Source organism: Sus scrofa, chromosome 8 (genome assembly GCF_000003025.6).
Source record: "Sus scrofa isolate TJ Tabasco breed Duroc chromosome 8, Sscrofa11.1, whole genome shotgun sequence".
In the NCBI taxonomy this organism is placed as follows: Eukaryota; Metazoa; Chordata; class Mammalia; order Artiodactyla; family Suidae; genus Sus; species Sus scrofa.
In genome coordinates, this window is record NC_010450.4 from 2,300,212 (window position 1) to 2,322,824 (window position 22,613).

The 22,613-nt window shown below is 63.1% G+C and overlaps 2 protein-coding genes across 5 annotated transcripts; one reads left to right on the plus strand and one right to left on the minus strand.

The window, feature by feature from the left end:
• LOC106504574 lies at positions 12,062-19,221 on the minus strand. Of its 4 annotated transcripts, none has more exons than XR_002346544.1 (3): positions 18,235-19,221; positions 14,862-17,696; positions 12,062-12,854 (listed from the first exon to the last, which is right to left on the minus strand). XR_002346544.1 is itself a non-coding variant. In XM_013978509.2 (2 exons), exon 2 carries the CDS (start codon positions 16,368-16,370, stop codon positions 15,438-15,440), a length of 933 nt encoding a protein of 310 aa, XP_013833963.1. In that variant the 5' UTR covers positions 16,371-17,696; positions 18,235-19,221; the 3' UTR covers positions 12,062-15,437. The 4 variants fall into 4 exon arrangements, 1 of the variants encoding a protein (XP_013833963.1); XR_002346542.1 differs by having other exon boundaries at positions 12,062-14,161; XR_002346543.1 differs by having other exon boundaries at positions 14,020-17,696.
• On the plus strand, positions 19,914-21,951 carry ADRA2C (adrenoceptor alpha 2C). Its single transcript, XM_005666516.3, has one exon. The coding sequence runs from the start codon at positions 20,015-20,017 to the stop codon at positions 21,395-21,397; it is 1,383 nt and encodes a 460-aa protein (XP_005666573.2). The 5' UTR covers positions 19,914-20,014; the 3' UTR covers positions 21,398-21,951.

The window sequence follows — 22,613 nt, forward strand, 5'->3', positions numbered from 1 at the left end:
AACGAGGGGGCGTGGGAGCGCCAAGTGGCCTGCGTGCCTGGGGAGTGAGAGGATGGGTGGGGAGGTGGCCGGGGGGGGGGGTTTGCCCAGGCAGGGCCAGCGAACCCGAACCCTCAAGGAGGGAGAAAGATCAGCCACGCCAGCTCTGGCGGCTGGGACCGAGGGGAAAAAGCATCCCAGCGCCCTTAGCCTGTCATTGGAGAGAGCGGCCCTGGCCTTTTGGAGGGAAAGCGTTCCTTTCCCCGGGCTGCGTCTGTGTCCTCCTTACTCCAGGATGGACCCCAGCACCGCGGGGATGTCCCGTGTCGCCCCTTTGGCAGCTCGCCCATGAGCGCTTCTCAACATGGACTGCACTTTAATTTTGTCCGTCATCGCATTCCTTCCAAAGGCCTTTGCACAGCTCTCCTTCCTAATTCTGTCCCTCTCCCATCACGACCTGTTTCTGTGCTGTGGCTGCGGCACCCTCTCCCATGTGGCTGAGAACATCTGTCTTGTTAGGTCTGTTCCGACTGTTCTGTTCTCAGAGCGAGTGTGTTACCTCTAGTTCACGGCATTGCCTTTCCTCAAAAGGCTGCTGAACTTTGGGATTATACAGGCTGCTGTTCGTGAAATAGCTAATCCGCAGGCACCTGCTGTGTAGCCCAGGGAGCTGGACTCAGCACTCTGAAATAACCTACATGGGAAAAGCAGCGGAACAGGAATAAATGTATGTTTACATATAACGGCATCACTCTGCTGGACCCCTGAAACCAACAAGCTTTGTAAATCAACTGTATTCCAACATGAAACAAACGGATGAAAGAAATAAAAAAAAAGAGATTCCCGACTCTTGGCCCCGCTGCGTCTCTCTCTGATGGTGACACACAGGCTGCACCCTCACTGCCCGCCCCGTGGAGGGTTGGGGGCCGTAACTGGGGCTGTGCCCCTTGGGGTTCTGGTGAGATGGAGGGCGGACTGGGTGTCCCAGTGCCCAGGGCTCCGGGGCAGAGGCTGGTCTCCTGAACGTGTGTCCGTATCCTCCCCAGAGCCTCCTCTGCCTCAGGGTCCCCACTCGGTCTGGCCACCGCCCACCTGGCGGCCAGCCCCGCCCTCTCTGCTGCAGGTGGGAGGAGGTGGGGGAGGGGGTAGGTGGATGGACAGGGTACCTGCTCTTCCTGAAATGCCCCATGAGCACTGTGGTGGGGGGGGGGCAGCCCCCAGCTCCTGGCCTCCCACACCTGGCAGGTCAGGGACTTCCCTGTCCTTTGTGGCAAAACCCCCCAAAGAGCCAGGCGCTGGCCCCTCCTCCATTCATCCTGTCCCTTCCACCGCAGAGTTCTGGTCCTGGCCATGGGGCGCAGGATGTATGCACTTGGCTGAGAGAGCACTGTCCTTATCTGTGGGATTCGGAGCAGGGAGGCGGTGGTGTGTGCGTGTGTGTGCACACAGGCTGTGCCTTGAAGCAGAAGTCCCTGGATGCCTACGGGAGGAATCAGAGCAGGAATACCTTTGTGTGGGTCATTCTGCTCTGGCCCTGGGCTTCTTAAGAGAAAAACCCCCAACGGGTGTCTACACAGCTGTCCTAAGAGGTCGGTGTTTTGATTCCCACGAGGCCCACGATGACACAGTGGGGGAGAGCCCGTTCCCACAGGGCAGCGTCAGGACTAGAACCTGGTCTCAGCGCATGACCGGATGCCGTCTGGGCCCCAGCGCGTGGTCCAGTCTGCGTGGCCTCGGGGGCTGTCGCAGCCCGGATCACGTCAAGTCAGCCCTCTTCACTGGACCAGCACGTCTGTCCTGGTCCACTTTGGGCGCTGTCACCGAAGGCAGGTGAGCGCAGGCTGGACACGGCTGGGCCGGGGAGTTGGTGCCTGGGTAGGAGGCTGGGTTCTGGGCCCCGGCGGCCCCTCCCAGGCCAGAGGGCTGGGCTGAGGGTGCGCGGACGCGGGCCTGCGTCTGGCAGCTCAGGGCCTCTGCACCTCTCTGCTGTCCCCCGGGGTCGCCCGAGCCCACCCTTGTGACCTGATTCGCTGTTCCTCCAGCCAGCTGCCTTTGAACCGTCCCTGGAAAGGACAGCTGAGAACGGGACGCACAGGGGACGCTCAGACCCCAGGGGCAGGAGAGCAGGCCCTGGCTGTGCCGATGGGACGGGAGGGTTACGCCCACCCCTCTCTCCTCCTGTCTGTCCCGGGGACTTGCTTGTGTGCCAGCCAACAGCACTGGTGACGAAAGAACAGGAGGTGAGTGAATAAGGAGCCTCAGCTGATCTCACCCCAAGCTGAGTGCCAGCTCTTCACACAGGCTCAGAGCAGCCGCCGCCGTGTCAGGACCCTGTCGGGGGAAGCAGGGGTCGAACCAGGAGCCCCCCGCCGCTGCTGCTGTGGGCACGGCTCCCGTGGGCGCAGAGAGGCACAGCACCGTGCACGTGGGGGTACCCCTTTCCCTGAAATCCCACATCCTGCTCAGACCTTCGTGTGACGGGCCCTCTGCTCCGTGATGGGCGTGTCCCCACACAACGGGAGACAGTCTCCGCCCTGTGACCCCAAGTCCTGCTCAGAGAGCCACCCAGGCCGCCCTCAAATAAGCCAAGGGCCATACCCACGGCCCAGACCCTTCCCTTGTCAGAGATGGCTTCCCACCAGTTCGGGAGACTCTATGTACAAAACCCTGCTTTCTAGTTGGTAAGCACAACAGTTGCAATGATGCCCTTCCTTTTGCAAATTGTAGTCCTGGACGAAGGTCCAGGGCAGAGAACCCCCTGTTACTGGAAATGGGGCACAGCTGGAAAGGGGGTCACCCCTAAGCGGTCACGCAAGGTGCCCTTGAGGGGACCTGGAGCCAAACCATTGGTGGACGACCTGCTTCCTAGGAAGGAGCGGGTTCCCTCGCCAGGGATGGGAGCGAGCCAGCCCTGGGGCACGGCACACATGCACATGCACGCACAGATGGATGCAGACACAGATAGACACACACACACCCCCTCACATACACAGATATACACAAACATACATGCATCACTCACACGCACAGACACAGACAGCCATGTGCACGCACAGATAGACACAGACTCACACCCCAGAAGCCAGGTCTCCTGGGCACACAGCCTGGCCCCCTGCACAGCCTGGCCCCTCCAGCGGGCCTTGCACTCCCTGCTATTAAGATATGGGATTTTCACTGGCACTTCTTTTTTTTTTTTTTTTTTTTTTTGTCTTTTTGCCATTTCTTGGGCCGCTCCTGCGGCATATGGAGGTCCCCAGGCTAGGGGTCGAATCAGAGCTGTAGCCACCGGCCTACACCAGAGCTACAGCAACGTGAGATCCGAGCTGCGTCTGCAACCTACACCACAGCTCACGGCAACGCCGGATCGTTAACCCACTGAGCAAGGGCAGGGACCGAACCCACAACCTCATGGTTCCTAGTTGGATTCGTTAACCACTGCGCCACGACGGGAACTCCCATTCACTGGCACTTCTGATGACAGGTCCTGGCCCCCTGGCCACCACCTGGAGCCCAGGCTGGGATCCCTCAGGACGTCCTGTTCAAAACGCAGGCACACGTGCACACTTGCAGGCGGAGTGTGTGAAGTCCAGAGAGCCCGTTGGGGTGACCATGCCCTCGCCTCCGCAGCCCTGGGAGGAGCCAGTGTCCCGGGGCTGTGGCTGGTCTTATTCACCAGTGGGGCGGAGCTCCTTCTGTGCCAGCTGTGCTGGGCTGGGCCAGGCCCCATTGGGTCCCCAGCAGCTTAGGGAGGTCCTGCCACGGTCTGAATGCTTGTCCCCCCAAAACTCCCATGTTGAAAGCCTAGCCCCCATGTGATGGTATCTGTGGGCGGGCCTGGGAGGGTCTCTGATTCACTAGTTGTGGCTGGGATGAGTGTCCCCACAGAGCCCCTCGTGCCCGCCCTCCCTCAAGGACCTGGGCAGAGAGCTCGGGCTATGAACCAAGGGAGGGTTCTCACCAGCATGGGCCCTCCCGTGCCGGAAGTGCTCCGGGGCTTCCGGCCTCACGGCTGCTGTTCATAAGCCAGTGGGTCTGCGGGACAGCGTGCGGGCAGGTCACACTCGAGGCCGCTCGGCCGACACGTCAGGCTGTGGAAAGGGTTTCCCTGCCTCCTGCGGTCCAGCCAGACCTTCTGGGGTTCACGTTCTGCCCAGGGCTTGCTGGGGTGGCACCACCGCCCCGAGCCTTCCTTTCCACCATACATTGGGGGCGGCGGGGACCAGGTCATGTAGGTGAAACGTCCAGGCCCCGGCGATGTGTCCTCCAAGAAGTGACTCACTCCCCCAAAAGTCCCCACAGTAGTCACGGCGGGAAGCCAAGGTTTCCCCAGCACCCCGCGCCCTGATAATTGAATAAATATTCATCTGTGTTGAGTACCAAGTACAGTGGTTTCCATGGAGACCCACTCCTAATGGCTTAATTAGACAAGGGCACGGGTTTTCCAAGGCCTGATGGGAGCATCCCTGTCCCATGGGGCCAGCCCCCGCTGACTTCTCTCTGGAAACACTAGAGAGGGCAGGGGGCCGAGGGGGCGCTGCGAGCCCCGAGAGGAGATGGAGCACAGAGAAATCGGCTGCCACAGTGTGCCACTTTGGCCAGGTTTGCATTGAACCCAATCCCCAGCGTGGCATCACTGGGAACCAGCGCCTGTGGATGCCGCCGTCCCGCCTCCTGTCCCCCCGTGGCTGGTTTCCACTGTGAGCCCAGAGTGGCACCTGCTGGGATGGTGGGTCCAGAGCCCAGGCTTCCTGCTGCCACTGCCCCAGCTGCCCCCAGAGCCACGGTGAGGGGGAGCTTAGCGCTCAAGGACTATCGGAGGGGTCATTGCCACATGCCGTCCAGCTCCATGTGGACCTGCTTCCTCGGCTGCCCTGGCTTCTCACGCTAGCTGGTCTCGGACTCTGCCCGTCTCCGAGTCGCCACCAGAGCACGCTGGGTGAATTTGATGAACATGGTCAGGAATGCTCTGGCAATGTCGGGGGTGGGGGCATCACCAGGAAGGTGGACCCCGGGAAGTGTCTGGGCCAAACAAACCTCCATCTGTCCACCTCTGCCCAGGGAGCAGGGTGAGCCACGCCCCCCATGCGCCCGGCCCCACCCGGGCCCCTGCCCTCGGCTGGGAGAGGTGTGGGCCTGGGCGGCTGTGGGGGAGAAGAAAGAACGGGGCCCACGGGCCTTCTGGTTTGCCCCTCAGGGAATGAGGGTGGGCACACGAGGGCCCTGCGGTGTGGACAGCCCCCGGGCCGAGTGTGTCTCTTTGCCTGGAGCAGGCCGGTGTGCTGGCCAGGAGCTTGGCTCCGCCGCTGGTGAGGCCTGTGGGCAGTGGCCGGGCCGTGCAGGTCCCGCGAGTGGGTGATGGCAGATGGGGGAGGCAGTACCCTGGTCCTTGACCTCTGCCCACGACCCGGCTGGGGAGCGCCGGCCTCCGCGGGTGCATCCAAGCACATGTGCTGTTTTCACTTAAGAGCACGGGCCGGTCCAGGACGGTCCCCGCGGGCCGTCCACCAGGGCGTTTGGCAGTAGGATTTAGGCCAAGTTCAAGTGACCGTGGAGAATGGCTGTTGCGGTCACCTTGCATAAATGCAAGGGGCTGCAGGGGCTGCGGGCCGCCACGCGTGTCTCCTCTCAGTCTCGCAGGAGCCTCCGAGCCTCAAGTTCCAGGTCACGTGCTCACCCCTGGGGAGTGGGCGTCGCTGCCCTGTGTCCACAGGAGGCCCGGAAGATCCTGAGCGGCTGCGTCAGACCTAACCGGGTTTTCCTAGCTGGGCGGCGCGGAGTCAGCACGGAGATGGCACATTCAGAGGGGTCCCGGGGCCAAGGCGACGGCGCAGAGGGCGCGGAGGGACCACAGGGAGGTCGGGAGGGCGGAGCGGCACCCGGCCTGAGCCTGGAGTGCTGGGGCAGTGCCAGGTCTGGAGACACTGAGGGGGGCTTTTCCAGAGTTCCTCCGCCGCCTGCTCACTCACTCTTGCGTCCTCCCAGCAGTGGTTCGGAAGAATTCTGCCCTGTGGCGGACCTGGGTGCTGCAGGTGAAGCACCGGGTTCCTGCCCAAGGAGCCTGAGTGCCTGACCTTGGCAGCCCTCGCGTATCCGGAGGGGCCCCAGGAGGGCTTCGTGGAGGAGGTGGCTGAGCTGATTTTGACGGTGACAGAGCTGGGAAGGTCGTGCTGGAAGGGGTGCTGTGGCCTTGGGGTCACACTCCCCGAGACGTAGAGGTGGGGAGACACTGGGGCCGTCAGGGGAGGGCAGAGCCGTCGGCGCCCCTGGGGTGAAGTGTGCGAGGCCAGCAGGAACAAGGGAGGCACCAGGGCCCAAGCACACTGCTTGGGCTTCCTCCTGCCCACAAGGCACCACGAGGTGTGCTCAGAGTCCCATCTGAAAGGATCCCTCTCCAGCAGCAGGGAGACTGGAGAACCCGCCCCAGTCTGGGCTCAGGGCGGCTCCCTGGAGCGGCCGAGGGAGGTCGGGGAGGAGGACGGACGGCCAGGCGGTCCCTGGGGGTTGAGGACGGCGCCCCAGCCTACAGCTTGGGACCCAGGAATTCTCCGTTCCCCCCAAGCTTCAAGGGTTGAGACCCGTCGGGGGGGGCGGGGCCTCGAATGTCGCCCCCTCCTGGACACCAACCCACCTTGCACCCACAGCAAAGGGTGAGGCGCTCAGCTTCCAAAAGGTACCTGCTGTCTTTCATCCCCACCAGAGTCAAGGTCAGGGCCGCCGCCCCCCAGGGCCGCCCGCGGGCTTCCTGTTATTGTGGGGCTGTTCTGATACCAGGAAGGGCGCCTCCTCGGGATTGAAAAGGACATGCTTGCTTCCGCACAGGATTCGTATATTTTTCTGCTATAATTGAAACAATATCTGGAAGGAGGCATCTAAGTTCCCTTCTTTCCTAGAAATTGAACGATAACGTGTCCTGTCGATACAAAGCCTTTGCGGAAGTCACACACGCTTCCCGGGGCAATTCCTATGAACTTGCAGTAAAAAGTATCTGGGTTTTAAATAGTTTCTCTAAGTATAATACCAGATCCTGATGCTATCAACTTCATCTTTTGTTCTGCTCCATTTTTGAAAGTAACTTTGTTCTCGTGTGTTCCTGCATAACAATAGCTCATAATTGGAGCTTGCCTGGAGAGGAGCCTACCTAATTAGCATTTTTAGAGCTGGGAGGGCCTTGAGAAAAATCAGAGCCAAGGGGGTCAGCCGAGCCCCAGGGTGTGGAGAGGTGCCAGAGTTTCCAGAGCGTTCGATTAAGGTAACCCCTGGGCCCTCGGTGGCAGGACGAAGGGAGCAACGGAGAAACACAAGCTGGCCTCTGCGAGCTGGAGCAGCCCCTGTGATGGGACTGGGTTCAAATCCCACTGTGCCTTAACCCCCATCCCTACCGCAACCCTGACCCCCACCAGACTCTAAGCCTAATCTCTCACTAAGCCACATCTTTAAATACCGCATCCAACCTCAAAATGAACCATAACCCGCCCAACACACATTCTATGAATAAACTTCACCCCAACACCAACAGAATCCCAGCTAAACTCCAGTCTAAACTCTCACCTCCGTACTAACCCCAAACGCAACCAAATCCTAACTCCAACCTTAATCCCACCCCCGCCCCCAGCTCCGAGAGCCCAGCCACCTTCTAACCAGAGGAGCTCACACCCCGTCGGCCCCCCACGGAGGAGCTCTGCGTTCCCCCAAGTCCCTCACGTCCTTTGTGTTTTTTGCGTCCCTGCGTCCCTGGCCACACAGTGGTCCCTTCACGGGTGTTTGCCAGGTCATCCGAGTGAACAAGCACGACATCCACGGCCACTTGACGGGCACATCTGCCCAGCAGCGCCCGTTCAGGCAGGCCTTGTGCTGTCCCCAGAAGAACGGAGTCTCCCCTTTTGCAAGAGGAGGAAACCGAGGGTCTGAGAGGACCTGGCACACAGGCGGCCACAAGGTGGGAGGGGCCTCCTCCTCCATGTGCGCAGCGCCAGTCCTGCTCCAGGCCAGGTTCTGCGGGGGACGACAGGCTCAGACTGGGGTGGTTTGGGACGGCCCCTGTGGTCTGGCGTGTCTCGCCGTGTCAGGGACCCCTGAGGTAAGGGTCTGACAGCCTTGCGTCCACTTTGTACAGCTGGGCTCAGGTGACACGCTGAAGCCAGAGCAGCTCGTCCAGCTGGGGTGTGGACGAGGGACTCCAGGGACCCTCCGGCTCAGAGGCACGGAGCAGCGTGGGACCACTGCCTTCGTTCCCCGAGGCTGCCGCACCAATGCCGCAGAGCAAGAGAAGTGTAATCTTGCAGCTCCGGAGGCCCGGGTGGAGGTGTCTGAAATCAAGGTGCTGGCAGTGCCACCTCCCATTGGAGGGCTCTGGGGGAGGGTCCTTCCTGCCTCTTCCAGCTCGGGGGCTCCAGGCATTCCCGGGCTGTGGCCGCATCACCCTCACCCCTGCCTCCGTCTTCAGGTGGCTTCTTCTTCTGTCTCCTCCCGTGAGGACAGGGCCCGGCTGAATCAGGGCCCGCCCCATTTCAGTAGGACGTCACTGACCTCCATCTCATCTGCAAAGGCCCCATGTCCAAACAAGGTCACGTTCACAGGTTCCAGGGCTTAGGACTTGAGCATGTTGTGTGTGTATATGTGTTTGGCGGGGGGTGGGGGCAGTCCTGGGGAAACAAACTCAGCCCGTAGTGACCACACACACAGCTTATTTGGTGTTTTCATTAGGCGTCATCCATAAGCAACAGCGTGCTTCACATTAGGGTCTGGACCTCTGTCCTCCTACAGCACAAGAACTGGCAAGAGTAGAACCCCAACCTGAGGGGGCCGCTCCCTGGGCTCCCCGCATCCCAACCCGGCCCTCCTCCTGCCTGGGCCCTGCGGACCCTGGCGACTGGGCCACTTGATCTGACCCCATAGTTTTCACCTAGGAGGGATTCTGCCCCCAGGGACGTCTGGCAACGTCTGTGGATGTTTTTGGTTGTCACAACCGGGGGATGCAACTGGTATGGGTGGGTAGAGGCCAGGGAGGCTGCAAAACATCCCGTAATTCATAGGACGGGCCCTGTGACAAAGAAGTGCCCAGCCCCACAGGTCAGTGATGCCCAGGTTGGGAAATACGTTCATCTCGGCACACGGCTGCCCTGTTAAAGACTACGTTTCCCAGCTTCCCTTGCAGGATGACCATGTGACCACATTCTAACCAATGGGATGTCAGCATAAGGGTCTTGGGCCCCCTCCAGTCGAGGATGCCCTGTGATTGGCAGATCACGTCCTCCCACTCCGCTGAGTGGACTGTGGATGTGCTGGCAGTGGACGGAGCTAGAGCAGCTAACTGAGATCTCGAGGCGGGAGCTGCCTGCTGGGGACGGCCCAGGAAATGTGGGAAAAGCACCAAGAGCCTACGCCCTGCCAGGCTGCCGTGCGGGCCCCGCCCAGACCTCTGTGTGGAGAGAATCCACCCCTGTTTGGGGGTCACGTTGTTACAGCAGCATCACCTGTACCCCGACTTACTCACAATCCTAAATCCCAGGCCAGTCCTGTTCCCTCCCTTGACGAATTTCTGGTTTAAATCAGAACCTTTCTGGGAAGGAAAAACTCGGGAAGAAAACAGCAGATCTTGCTGAGTTCGAGCCCAGGGTCCAACACAAACATTCCAGTTCCCCGGGGCGGTGGCGAGGGCTGCAGAGCCTGCCCCCGCCGCCTTCCAGAAATACATGGGAATGAGGGTCAACATAGGAGCGGAGTTGGGGTGGATGTGCGCATTCTTAGCTTGTTTTCCCAAACTCGTCAAGGGTTCTTCTGCATGTCCCTATCTGAAAAAAAATCAAAGCCAAACAAACCCAAACACTCTCTGAACCCCCTCCAGCTCTGGAGCACGTGTCTGATATGGTCAGATTCCCAACCCGTGGGCAGGAAATTGCTTTCATTTGTTCAGCCGTTGCTGCCAGGCCTGGTCCCCAGGTTCTAGGAGGGGACAATGCCACGAGAGGCACCAGGCCTCAGGCTGGAGAGGGCGGCCCCTAACATGCACACGGCTGCACACGGGACCTGGCCGCTCCGGGCACCCGGCTGCGCAACCCTCCGCACAAGAGTGGGGGCAGCCCAGGCTCCGGGAGCTTCTGGTCACAGTTAGAGACAGGATCCGCGTCACCCTCTCCCCTTTTGAACGCGGCACACAGTTGGCGCTCAGCAAAGCAGAGGCAGCGGGGCAGAGGCAAAGCAACCTGGCTTCAGGCGAGAAGTCGGCTTGGCCGCCCCTGGGTCTGGACCGCCTCAGCCGGGACGTGAGGGCAGGAGAGGCTTCCTGGCGCAGGGTCTACAGCCATCCCTTCCTCCATTCGCTTGTTCGCCGTGCTGGGTGCTGGGATGAAGGGCTGAATGGTCCTGGAGCGCCCGTCCTGAACAGCAGCCCCCAGCGGTGGGACAGATGTGGTTACACCGGGAGTCCCCAGGGAGACCACTCTGGGGAGGCGCGTCCTGCATGGAGCCAGGTCCCTGGTGTGTGGGGGGGTGTCTCTGCTGGAGTGGGTGGTTACCATGGAGATGTCCACTGTGGGCAGTGAAGCTGATGGAATGTGGGTCTGGGCCTGAGCCCCCACCTTCCAGAATGCTCCCTGGGGACATTCCGCCCCAGAAGTATCCCTCTTCTTATCAAGTGGCAAAGTGAGGGTGTGGACAGCACCCAACTCTCAGAAGTCCCCCGAGAGCAAAATGAAATGTGAAGCTTTCAAGTCTGCTGGACATCCTGGCATCTCCCGGGGAGGGGGAACCTGGAGGGCCCACCCCTGCGGGAGGCCCTGCAGCCAACGCCAAGGTCATGCTGGGGGGCTGGAGGGAAGCTGCCGGGAAGCGGTGGGCTTCTCCAGGGAAGTCTCCCTCCAATGGTCAAGGCCAGGTACGGAAACCCCCTTGCCAGGGAGCCCCTCCCACCGCTCGGTTCTCCAGTCACCACGCACTTGCCCAGGAAGGCAGGTGGGACTCAACAGCAGGCACGAGACTGAATTTCCCTGTGTCCCCAAGGCCAGCACAGAGCCCAGCAGAGAGGGTCACCCCGGAACTGTGTGCTTGATGCGAAAAGTCATCCAAGCTTTCCTAGGATGGACTGGCTGTCCAGAGAGCAGGGAGCTCCCCGCTGGCTGGCTGTGAAGCAGAGGCTGGACACCGGCCTGCAGGGACATTGCCCCGCGGACTCCTTCTGCTGGGATTTGAGGTAAGAGTGATCAGCACGCTGACAGTGTCAATTAGAAGGCACTGGGAGCTTTTTGCCAAGTGCCAGCAACGGTAAGATCTTAGTTCTCTTTTGTTAGAATTTTTTTTTTCTTTTGGCAAAGGAACTCAAGCTCTCGGAACAAGTTAAACAATACAGAGATATATAAAGAAAAATCTAACATCAGCCTCCTCCAAGGCCTCCTTCCCTCCCACAGGCCAGGTACCCAGGGCTGACAGGCGAAGGTGTTATCTTTCCAGGCACCCAACACACAGGCTCCCACTTCATTCTTCAGATGCTCTGAGAGGCCAAGCCGTCCCCCCCAAGGCCCCTCAGCTGGCTAGAGAGTGTGACCAAGCAGGTTAACGCTGCATCTCCAAGCTCTTCTAGGAGCCTCGAGTCCCCCGGCTCAGCCTGGCTCCCCTCTCCTCTCCTGGTGGCACCTGCTGTCCTGCAGGATCCACTCATCCCCCTGCTGAAACGGCCCCGGCCTCCAGCATCAGTCCACCAAGGCAGGACTGAGCAGCCCTGGGCCCCTACCCCCACCTTGCTGGGCCTTGGCCAGGCTGGCATTTTCATCTCCTTCTGCTGGACTCCCCAGAGCCAACAGCGGCCCCCGAGACTCAGCGCCCAGGAAGACCACTGAGTCTTGTGCCTCCGCTTGCAGGCGAGGAAACTGAGGCTCAGGGCAGGTGACCTGTCCAATGTCACTCAGCAACTCGATGGCTGAGACAGGACTGCGGTCGGTGATGGCAATCCCTTGTGTTTAATTCCATGGTTTGTGAAGGTCCACCCTACCTACTGCACTCATGCGCTCATGCAGCTGTTCATCCCCAAACACAAGGTCTGAGTTCGCTTCCCATTGCCACTGTAACAAACCATCACAGACTCAGCAGCTTCTAACAACAGATTTATTATCTCATGGTTCTAGAGTCCAGAAGCACAAATGGCCTGGCAGGGCTGGTCTCTAGATTCTCAAGGATCCGTCTCCTCGTCTTTCCCGTCTAGAGGAGCCCGCACTCCTGGGCTCGTGGCCCTCCTTCCATCACTCCGCCCTCTGCTTCTGCTGCCACATCTCCTCCAATGCCAACCCGCTTGCCTCATTCACTCGGAAGGACCTCGGGATTATACGTGGGGTTGACTTGGATAATCCAGAGTAACCCGCATCCCAGAGGCCTGAGCTTAATCTCATCAGCAGAGTCCCTTCTGCCATGTAAGGTCACACAGGCCCACGTTTTCCAGATTAGGGCATGGATGTCTTCGGGTGTGTTATTTTGTCTACCACAGCCTGGCACAGTGATTCTCAAAGGAGGCAGGATCGAGCTGGGGACAGCAAATCCACGAGGGTACATTCAACGGCAGCGGAACCCTCCTCCCCAAAGCCCTTGAATAATGAGGCCACTCAGTGCCTCCCTTGGCAAGAAATCTGGCCAAAGGCTGGCGGCAGGGTGAGTTCCTTTAGAGGCTCAAGACCAACAGCATTAGGGACACAGACTTTGTCCTCTGAGGGTTGTCATCTTTGGAGTCAGCTCCTCCTGGTCCCAAGAGAGCTGCTGCGGCTCCAGGCATCACATCCTCACACATGACCAAACAGGTGGGAAGGCAGTGAGTCTTCTCGTACCTCTCTTGCTTGTCCTCAGGGAGCTCTTACTGGCCGGGACTGGGTCATGCGACCTTTCCCCTCCAGCCACTGGGGAAGGGAAAGGGGTCCATTACAATAGGCTGAGCAGTGTCACCATCTCCCCCCAGGGCTGGGAAGGGGCTCTCCTTTCCTGGCACATCCCTGCTCCCCCACCAGAACAAACCAGGTATGCAGGTGTATTCGTCACCTGGGCTGTGTAACAAAGTACTCAAAATTGACCAGCTTAAAACAACACACATTTGTATCTCACAGTTTCCATGGGCCAGGAGTCCAGCACAGGCTAGCTGACTCCTCTGCTCATGGCCTGGAGGCTGAAATCAGGTGTCAGCTGAGGCCACATGCTCATCTGAGGCCCAGAGATCCTGTCCAGGCTCACAAGGCTGTTGGCAGAATTCCGTCCCCTGAGGCTGGGTGGCCGAGGTGGCCTTTCTTGCTCAGGGGCTCACTCAGCTCCCCAGAGCCCCATGGGGCTGCCTCTCACAGCACTGCTTCCTCTTTGTGGCCAGCGGGAGAGCACGTTTTAAAGGGCTCGCCTGATCAGGTCAGGCCCGCCGGGATAATCTGCTTTGTTAACACGAAGGCACCTGGTTAGGGGCCGAGCCAGGGCAGTGATGTCCCCAACGTTCACGCTTGGGAGGGGCTGTCCCAGGGCCGGGTCGTTGGGGGCCGTCTGAGAATCCTTCTCCTTGGGGTGAGGGGGGAAGCGCCAGCCGCCGGGCCCACAGCTTGTGCCACCTTTTGGACAGGCTGCTGCCTCCTCACCCTCTGGTCTGAGCTGAGCCCCAACACCTTCCAGAAAGTCCTCCCTGAGCCCCAGGCAGGGAAGAAGTCCCCTCGGGCCCAGCAGGTGCTCCTTTGGCCTCCTGGCCTCTCCCTGGAGGTCAGGCCTGTGCCTGGTGCCCTGGGCTGGGCCTGAGTGGTGCTGAGCCCTCCACAGACAATGGCCACCGTCCACGCCCAGCCCTGAGCTGCTGTGCCCAGGGGACACCTGCCAGGCCGGCACCAAGGTCTCGTGTTCCCAGGAGAACTCTGATGCTTGGAAAGGCGATGAGGGGCCAGGCCTAGAGCTCCAGCCCCAGGAGGGCAGGGAGGGCCCCCGGAGGGGTGGGCAGACTTGTGGGCGGGGTCACTTCAGGCCCTCAGGTGCCCTCCCTCTGGGACTCTGCTTAACTGCCCCTTCCCCAGAGAGCCCTTCCAAAGCGCCCCCACTGACCGAAGCCAGCGGCTGGGGACGGGCGAGGCAAAGGTGAGTGGACAGCAGGCACGTGACAGCCAGACAGGGGACCACACATGACCTGGGGCAACCTGGGCCCCTACCTTCACCTGCAGAAAGGGACGGCCATGCAGCACACGCCCTGAAGGGACACAAAGAGGGTGAACTGGCCCATCGCCTACAGACGGCTCAGGACAGGCCCTGGCCTAAGGGTGGCTACCGGGAGCACGGCGGATGGGCAGGGCCAAGGGACAGATGGGAGTAGGGGCGGAGGCTGCATTAGGACGCTTCCTGGGGCAGTGACTCCAGGAGAGGCCCAGGGACCCGGGTGCTACCACCGGCCACGGAACCTTGCGGGGGATTCCAGGGAGCCTGGTGCGGAGGGAGCGTGGAGCCGTGCCTCCCACCTGCTCAGGCAGGTGAGCAGCCAAGTCAGAAGCAGGTGTTCCAGGCCCAGGGCGAGGCAACAGGGGTGGGGCCGCGCCTGGGCACCCTGGGCTGAGAGCTCTGGGCACCTCATCGTGGAGACCTGGCAGGTCAGCCGCTGACCGGGGCCAGGTGGTGGGGGGCTCTCAGACTGCCATTCACGAGCACCCGCAGGGTAGGTCCCAAGGGAACAGCTAGTCAGCCCGAGCCCAGAGGAGGCCAGGCCAGGAGGGCCTGGAATGCCAGGCTTAGGCATCTGGGCAGCAGCGAGGCCCTGGAAGGGGCACCGCTCAAGCCTGGAACCGGCCGCAGAGGGGAGAGCCAGGATGGGCGGTGGGGGCGGGGAGCAAGCTTGAACCCCAGTGGGTCCCAGGCTGGGTGGGGTACACAGCTGGTGCTCAATCAGAGGAACTGACCTGCTGCCTTCCTCTGTTACACCCACTGCAAATCAAAGCCGGTTCCCAAAGCAGTTCTTTCCCCAGAGGGACTTCCGCCAGCTCTGGAAGAACTCAGCTGTGCCAAATCCATCAAAGTGATCGATACGGCAATGGATTCGGTCTGCGCGGAGGGCCAGGCCCGGCCGGCGGATCCCAGCCGCCCTCTGACAAGACAAAGTGGTTCTGGAATTCTTTAGGGAGGGGCAGGGAGAGAAGCCAGCCTCATTTTTCCCCGCCTCATCTCTGAAAATGAAATTTCGAATAAAAGTGGGGAAAAATGGAGACACAAGCTGTTTGGTCTGGAGTCTAGTGGGCCAGGCCTCCCCTCCGCTGCTGCACCAGCCACCCTGCTGGAAGGGCTCTCCTCGTCCCTGCAGGCAGCCACCGAGGGCAGGGGCGCAGGCAGACGAAACACCAGCCCCAGGAGCTCGAGGCAGGCACGGAGCTTCCATCCAGCCAATACCCCCACTTTACAGATGGGAACACTGAGTCCCGGGAGGCAGCGGGGGTCCAGGCTGCCAGACAGCAAGCAAGGGGGTGAGAGGAGGCTTAAGCTCATAACTTCCACAGGAAGGGGGCAGAAAGGGCCCGCTGGCGGGGGACGCTGGGTCCGGCATGGGCGGCTCTGTGCGAGGCAGCACTGCGCTCTGCTGGGCTCCACCTGCACCGCCTACACTGCAGGCAGCTGGGGCGGCTGGGGCGTATGCAGGACCCCAGGCCCTTCGTACCATCCATCCCTCTGCCACGCTGTGACTGAGTTCCCACTATGAGCTGCGAGCCCGGCTCCGCAGAGATACGGCCTCTCCCCTCAAGTGCCCACGGCAGAGAGACGCGGTCTGGTGGTGGCACCCAGGCCAGTGAAGGGCCCCACTGCGGCCTGGAAGCCCGGGGCCTCCGAGGGAGGCATCTGGGGCAACATGTTTTGAAGGGACAGAAGAGTCCAAGGGACAGACAGGACAGCGTGGCCAGCCTGGAGGAGGGCACGTGCCAAGGCCCGGAACCATGGCAGGCGGTGATGAAGGCGGTGACAAAGGGGCCCCAGGCTAGAGGGAGCGAGCTGGAGGACGCTTCACACGGGGCAGGCCGACGAAACCTGGGAGGAGCCACCTGCCACGGGGTGATGGAAATACAATCTCCCTGCAGCCTAGGAAGGCGAGCGAGGCTACAGGCACGTGCACATGTGTGGGTGTGCGGGTGTGTGCTGGCACAGAGTGGGTGTGTGCAGCAATGTGCATGCCCTGGTGCATACGGATATGTGCACTTGCACAACTGAGGCAGGCACCCCAATTCATGCATGTGTGCACATGGCGTGCGTGTGACTGTATGTGCATGTGTGGACATGTGTGTATGCAGCATATGTGTGTGCATGGAGACGTGCGTGTGCATGGAGATGTGTGTGTGCACACGTGGGTGGGTATGCGTGCATGCTGCCTGCAGGGGCAGGTACATGTGTATGTGCGCTACATGCACACATGGATATGCGTGCATGCACACTCATGGAAGCAGGTGTGCATCTGCATGGTCTGGTGTGTGGCTGGTGAGGATGCAGCATGGGCACACATGCATACGTGTGTGTGCGTGCATCACACATGTGTGCAGTACACCCGTGTGCGCAGGGAGCTGGTTCGAGGAGACAAGGCCCCCTCCACCTGAGTGGAGGCCCTTCGCAGAGCAGAGCACCGCGCCCAGCAGTTGCGTGCCCCGATTCCGCCCACAGCAGCGGGCCCCGGACACAAGGTGCCACGGCCATGGGTCACGGGTGGGATGGTGGCAAGTCCACGGTGGCAGCCCCAGGATGCTCCACTTCCCTGCGGTTTTCCTTCTGAGATGCCCCACACCCCCTCCCCAACGTGCCCACCGCCCACCAGTGCGGCCTGGCTCCCACACCCGTCCTGGTCCAGCCAAGCCCGGGCCAGGCCACCACGACTCGCCAGGCAGGCAGTCTTTCTGGGCGCACACTGTCGGGCCTGTTCCAGGGCAGTGGGGGGCAGCTCGTCAAACCCCAGTCTCAGTGCCTGGGCTAAGATGCCTCTCCCGTTCCTCTGCGAACAGCTCGGTCCCTGGGGCCTCCGGTGCCTGCAAGCAGACCTGCATTCGGTGCGGCCCTGAAGCCCAGACAAAGCCCTCTACGCAAGGACTCCTCAGGGACTCAGCCCTCCGTCCCCGCAGCTCTGGGGCTGGGCCCCCAGGAGAGGCGCCTCCTCCTGCCCCTTCCCAGGCTATGCCAGCAGTGCCATGTCTGCTGCCTGAGGTCAAAAGCCCGGCCAGGCATCCCCAGGGGCCTGGGTTGCTTGGCCAGCCAGGCACTCCAGGTGTCCCCAGTCTGGCCTGGCCGGAGAGCCACTGCCGGGGCAGTGGGATGTCCTGTCTGCTTTGGGCCCCACGGGGGCTTGGTGTCCTTTCCCTCCAAATTCCTCACGCACGCGAGGTATCGAGTGGAGCTGGGACTCTGGACGCAGCCCTGAAAGTGCTCCTCCAGAGACGGAGCCTCGTGGGCAGGAGGAGGCCCACGGGGAGGTCCCGCTGCTCGGAGAAGGCCGGCTCTCCAAAGCCACATCCAACCACCGCCCCGTCCCTTCTGGGATCCCAAACCCCACCCCCACCGCAGGGCGCACAACCAAGAGGGGGCGCTCCCTCCCGAATAACTCCGGTCACTCTTCAAACACAGCGCACAGGTCACCTCCTCCAGGAAGCCTTCCTTGACAGCCTCATGTCCAGGCCAGGGGCTGTGCCCCAGAGCATTGACCGCATACACTGCACCCACCTCTGTGAGGCTCCCTCTGCCCCAGACGGAAAGCAGTCGAGGCGGAAGGCCTAAAACAGACAGGGCCGGCCCGTGCCAGCGACGGAGGATCAGGTGTGCAGGGGTCTTCCCAGCAAGGTGTACCCCTAAGTACCCTGACTGGTGGCACCTTTTAGGCCTCCAGGACCACAGGACCTTTCACAAGCATGGTGCCTCTACCTTCCCTGGGTCGCGCGTGGTCCTGGCTTTGCTCCCAAAATTGCATAAATGCCAAGGACTGGCCTGGGAGGCTTAACCTTCTGGGGCAGGTGTGCCATCTGGAGTGTTTGATTTCCAGCCTTGCCCTGGCCTGACCCCACCCCCACCCCCCACCCCACGGTGGTTAACAAGGATGCGGAGCACCACGTGGGCAACTCTGCTGAGCCCGCCTGCTCTCCTTCTAAGGCCTCTGAGCCCTTCTGGAGTTCAGCGGGCAAAGAAGCTGCGCCGAAGCCCGGCGCCTTTCTAGGCATCGCTGGGGAGTGGGGCGGGTCCAGTCCCTCCCAGAGACTCCCTCCCAGCACCCAGAAGCATCCAGCCCCCTGCCCCAGCCACACCCCCTCCCCCCACCTGAAGACGCAGAGAGAGCTGTCAGCGGGCTTGGGTGCCTTTCTGCTCTGCTGGGAGGAAAGGTCCTCCGGTTCCTCCTGGTGAGAAATCGGGGGCCTGGGAACTGCAAACTCCTTCCGGGGGTGGGGTGGGGTCTGTCTCCCAGACCTCAGGTGGCCCGGAGGCGGGAGCAGCACCTGACATGGGCCAGGATCTACAGTGCGCATCTGCGGAACGCACGGGGATGTGGGACCGGGGGGCTCTGCGGGGGGTAACCCCAGCAGCTCGTCCCTAAGCCGGAAAGAGGTACCCACGCAAAACCGCCCCTCCTCCGGGCAATCCAGTGTTGGGTGTTTGTCTGAGGCAAGATGTTGCACATCCCCCAGCCTTTAAAAGCGGGGCCATGAAGCATAAGAATTAAACTTCAATAATTGCCAACATGGGTGTAGAGCCTGGGAGCCCGCCCAGGGCTTCCACTGGCACCGCCGTCATGATTCATGCTCCAGCAGCGCTTGGAAGCGGGCAGAGGAGGGAACCGAGCCTGGGGGTGGGGAGGTGGCTCTGCCCCAGAGCACGGACCAGAGATGGGAGCCGGACCGGCACTCGGCAGCACCGGTGCGCACCCAAGCAGCATCGCGTCCTCCGCCAGGCTGCGAGTGGCTGGCTCTCCAATCAGGCCGCGGACCCGGAGCCGGCCGGTGCTGCGCGCCAGTGTGCGCGCCCGCGTCTGCGTGTGCGTGTGTCCGGGGGAGGTGAAGAGGCTCCCGTCTTAGAAAGAGCAAGCTTCTGGAACTCACCGCCCAGGCCAGCCGGCACTCAGCCCCGTCCCGCAGGCTGCAGACGGCCCTGGAGGGGGCGCCTTCGCCAAGCGCGCGCGCCCCGCGCCACCGCCCCGGGCTCCTCCCCGGCGCCGCGCGGGCAGGTTCGCCGAGGCGGCCGCGGGCTCCGGCTCTCGGGCCCGCTCCCCCCGGGCCGGCGGCGCTGGCCTGCCCGCCAGGCCGCCCCGCCCGCCCGCGCCCCGCCCCGCTGCGCAACTCTACCCAAGTTGGAAGCCGAGTCCGGGCGGCGACACTCGCGCCGAGCGCACGGCGGCGGCGGCGGAGGCGAAGGCAGAGGCGGCGCAGCTCCGGCGAGCCGAGGCAGGCGAGGCGGCGCCCGCACGGCCGAGCGCGGACCGCGGGGGGCGCCCGCGCCGGGAGCAGCAGGAGGAGGAGCAGGAGGAGGACGCGCGGCGGCGCCGGCGCCCTGCCCGGGAAAGTAAAGTTGGAGCCGGAGGCGGCGCGCGGGCGCGGGGGCCCAAAGGAGCGGCGGCCCGCGCCCCGGCGCGCCGAGCCCTAGCCGGCCGGATGGGAGGCGGAGCGCCTGGGCCGCCGCCGCCTGCAGCCTGCGCCCCGGCCGGGCGCCGGGGCCGCGGGGCCGCTCGGGCACGCCCGCTGGGGCGCCGAGTCGCCGTGGGCTCGCGGCCGGGGCGCTCTCCGTGAGCCGGGACGAGGGCGGGGCCGCGCGAGGACCCTGGGACCTGCCCCCTCCCCCCGCCGCCGCGTCGCCGCTCGCTCCGGGCGCCTCCTGCTCTGCACTTACGCGTGTGGCAGCGGCGGGGAGCCCGGCAGCCACGCTCTCCGGCGCGCCGCTCGCCCGCCGAGCCACCACGGCCGAGGGCCGGCTGCGGGGCGCCGCGGTCCCCGGCGGGCGCGCCCGAGGAGCAGGCGGCGATGCGGGCGCCGACCCGGGCTGCGGGGCGCCCAAGCTGCCGCGGCTGCGCCCCGGCTCCAGGCGGGACCGCGTAGCTTACGGGAGGACCATGGCGTCCCCGGCGCTGGCGGCGGCGCTGGCGGCGGCGGCGGCGGCGGGCCCCAACGCGAGCGGCGCCGGCGAGGCGGGTAGCGGCGGGGCTGCCAACGCCTCGGGGTCTGCCTGGGGTCCGCCCCCGGGCCAGTACTCGGCGGGCGCCGTGGCGGGGCTGGCGGCTGTAGTGGGCTTCCTCATCGTCTTCACCGTGGTGGGCAACGTGCTGGTGGTGATCGCCGTGCTGACCAGTCGCGCGCTGCGTGCGCCGCAGAACCTCTTCCTGGTGTCGCTGGCCTCGGCTGACATCCTGGTGGCCACTCTGGTCATGCCCTTCTCCCTGGCCAACGAGCTCATGGCCTACTGGTACTTCGGGCAGGTGTGGTGCGGCGTGTACCTGGCGCTCGATGTGCTCTTCTGCACCTCGTCCATCGTGCACCTGTGCGCCATCAGCCTGGACCGCTACTGGTCCGTGACGCAGGCCGTCGAGTACAACCTGAAGCGCACGCCGCGCCGCGTCAAGGCCACCATCGTGGCCGTGTGGCTCATCTCGGCCGTCATCTCCTTCCCGCCGCTGGTCTCGCTCTACCGCCAGCCCGACGGCGCCGCCTACCCGCAGTGTGGCCTCAACGACGAGACCTGGTACATCCTGTCTTCCTGCATCGGCTCATTCTTCGCGCCCTGCCTCATCATGGGCCTGGTCTACGCGCGCATCTACCGCGTGGCCAAGCTGCGCACGCGCACGCTGAGCGAGAAGCGCGAGCCCGCAGGCCCCGACGGCGCGTCCCCGACCACGGAGAACGGGCTGGGCGCGGGGGAGAACGGGCACTGCGCGCCCCCGCGCCGCCCGCGCGCCGACGTGGAGCCAGAAGACAGCAGCGCAGCGGCCGAGAGGCGGCGGCGCCGGGGCGCGCTGCGGCGGGGCGGGCGGCGGCGCGCGGGCGCGGAAGGGGCCGCAGGCGCCGAGGGCACGGGGACTGAGACGGGGACGGCGGAGCCGGGCACGCTGACCGCCGCGAGATCCCCGGGTCCCAGCGGGCGCCTGTCGCGCGCCAGCTCGCGCTCCGTCGAGTTCTTCCTGTCGCGCCGGCGCCGGGCGCGCAGCAGCGTGTGCCGCCGCAAGGTGGCCCAGGCGCGCGAGAAGCGCTTCACCTTCGTGCTGGCGGTGGTCATGGGCGTGTTCGTGCTCTGCTGGTTCCCGTTCTTCTTCAGCTACAGCCTGTACGGCATCTGCCGCGAGGCCTGCCAGGTGCCCGACCCGCTCTTCAAATTCTTCTTCTGGATCGGCTACTGCAACAGCTCGCTCAACCCCGTCATCTACACCGTCTTCAATCAGGACTTCCGGCGCTCTTTCAAGCACATCCTCTTCCGACGGAGGAGAAGGGGCTTCAGGCAGTGATCCGCACACCCTCCCGGGTGCCGAGACCCTGGACAGCTCCCGGCGGAGCGGGGCTGGGGGGCGGCAGGCGTGGCCTCGCGGGAGAGAGTGGGAGCAGCCTTCCCAGAGACCAAGGATTGGCCTCCGGGGCGCGCGGCGGGGCTGGAGCGAGGGCTGGGAGCTCACGGGGGCCCCCAGGGAGGGGGAAGGAGAGAGGGGAGACCCCTCTGCCCTCCCATCTCAGCAAGGGGCTGCCTCTAGGGCTCCAGGCCTGGTTCCAGCTCCAGGGGTCTGCCAAGGTGCAGCTGAGAGGTCAGAGGCACAGACCGCATTCGCATCCTCCCAAGTTGGTGAGAAAGGAGCCAGCCCCCTGCCCCAGCACACGCCCCCCCTCCCGCCCCGCCCCCGTCACTTCTGAGCAAGGGCTGACTCCCCAGGACCGGGGGGGTGGCTGTCCCAGGGGAGGAAGGAGGCCACTGACAAGCTTTGGTTACTGAAAGTATTTAAATGTTTGCCAAAAATGACTGACAGCCAAAACAACCAAACTCTTTTCTAAATAAACCTTTGTAATCTAAGCGCTGAGTGCGATGGTCAGTCCTTCAGCGTGAGGGTGGGGCACCTTCCAGACCCTCCCCCCTGACCTCGAGTCAAGGGTGGAAGGAGGGTGCCCCAGGCCAGAGTCCATCCTCTCCTCGCATGGGGGGATGGGCGGGGGGGGTCTCTGTTTAAAGCTACTGTTACAGACAAAATTTGTCCTTAAGTTCTTGTGTTGTAACTGGCCAAGCGCCAAAGGAAATCAAGAGACCCCCTAATTAACTCCCACTTGAGCTCCTGAAGGACTGTCCTCTCTTCCTAACTGCCCCCACCCCCATCTGGCTCTCGGCTTCCCCCAGAGCTGCCCGGCCTTGCCCCTTTGCTCAGCCCTCACGCCCCCACACACACACATACACACGTGCTTACTGGGCTGGAGGGGCTCATGCTGGGATCCCTGCCGTGACCCTCAGAGCCTCCTGTCCCTCTCTGTGCCTCTCTTGGCCATCCTGTAGGTGCCAGCCCCTGCCCAGCTCTCTCCCAGGTCACCACCCATCTGCCTTTGGCCGGCGGGGTGGGGGGGGAAGGTCTGTCTCCGGAAGGGCTCCGCCCTGGGTCCTGCCCCTTTCCTGGAGTGACGTACCAGGCCTGTCCCTGGCAGAAGCCCTCCTCTGCAGGTGCCTGGCCTCATCGCTCCAAGTTAGGG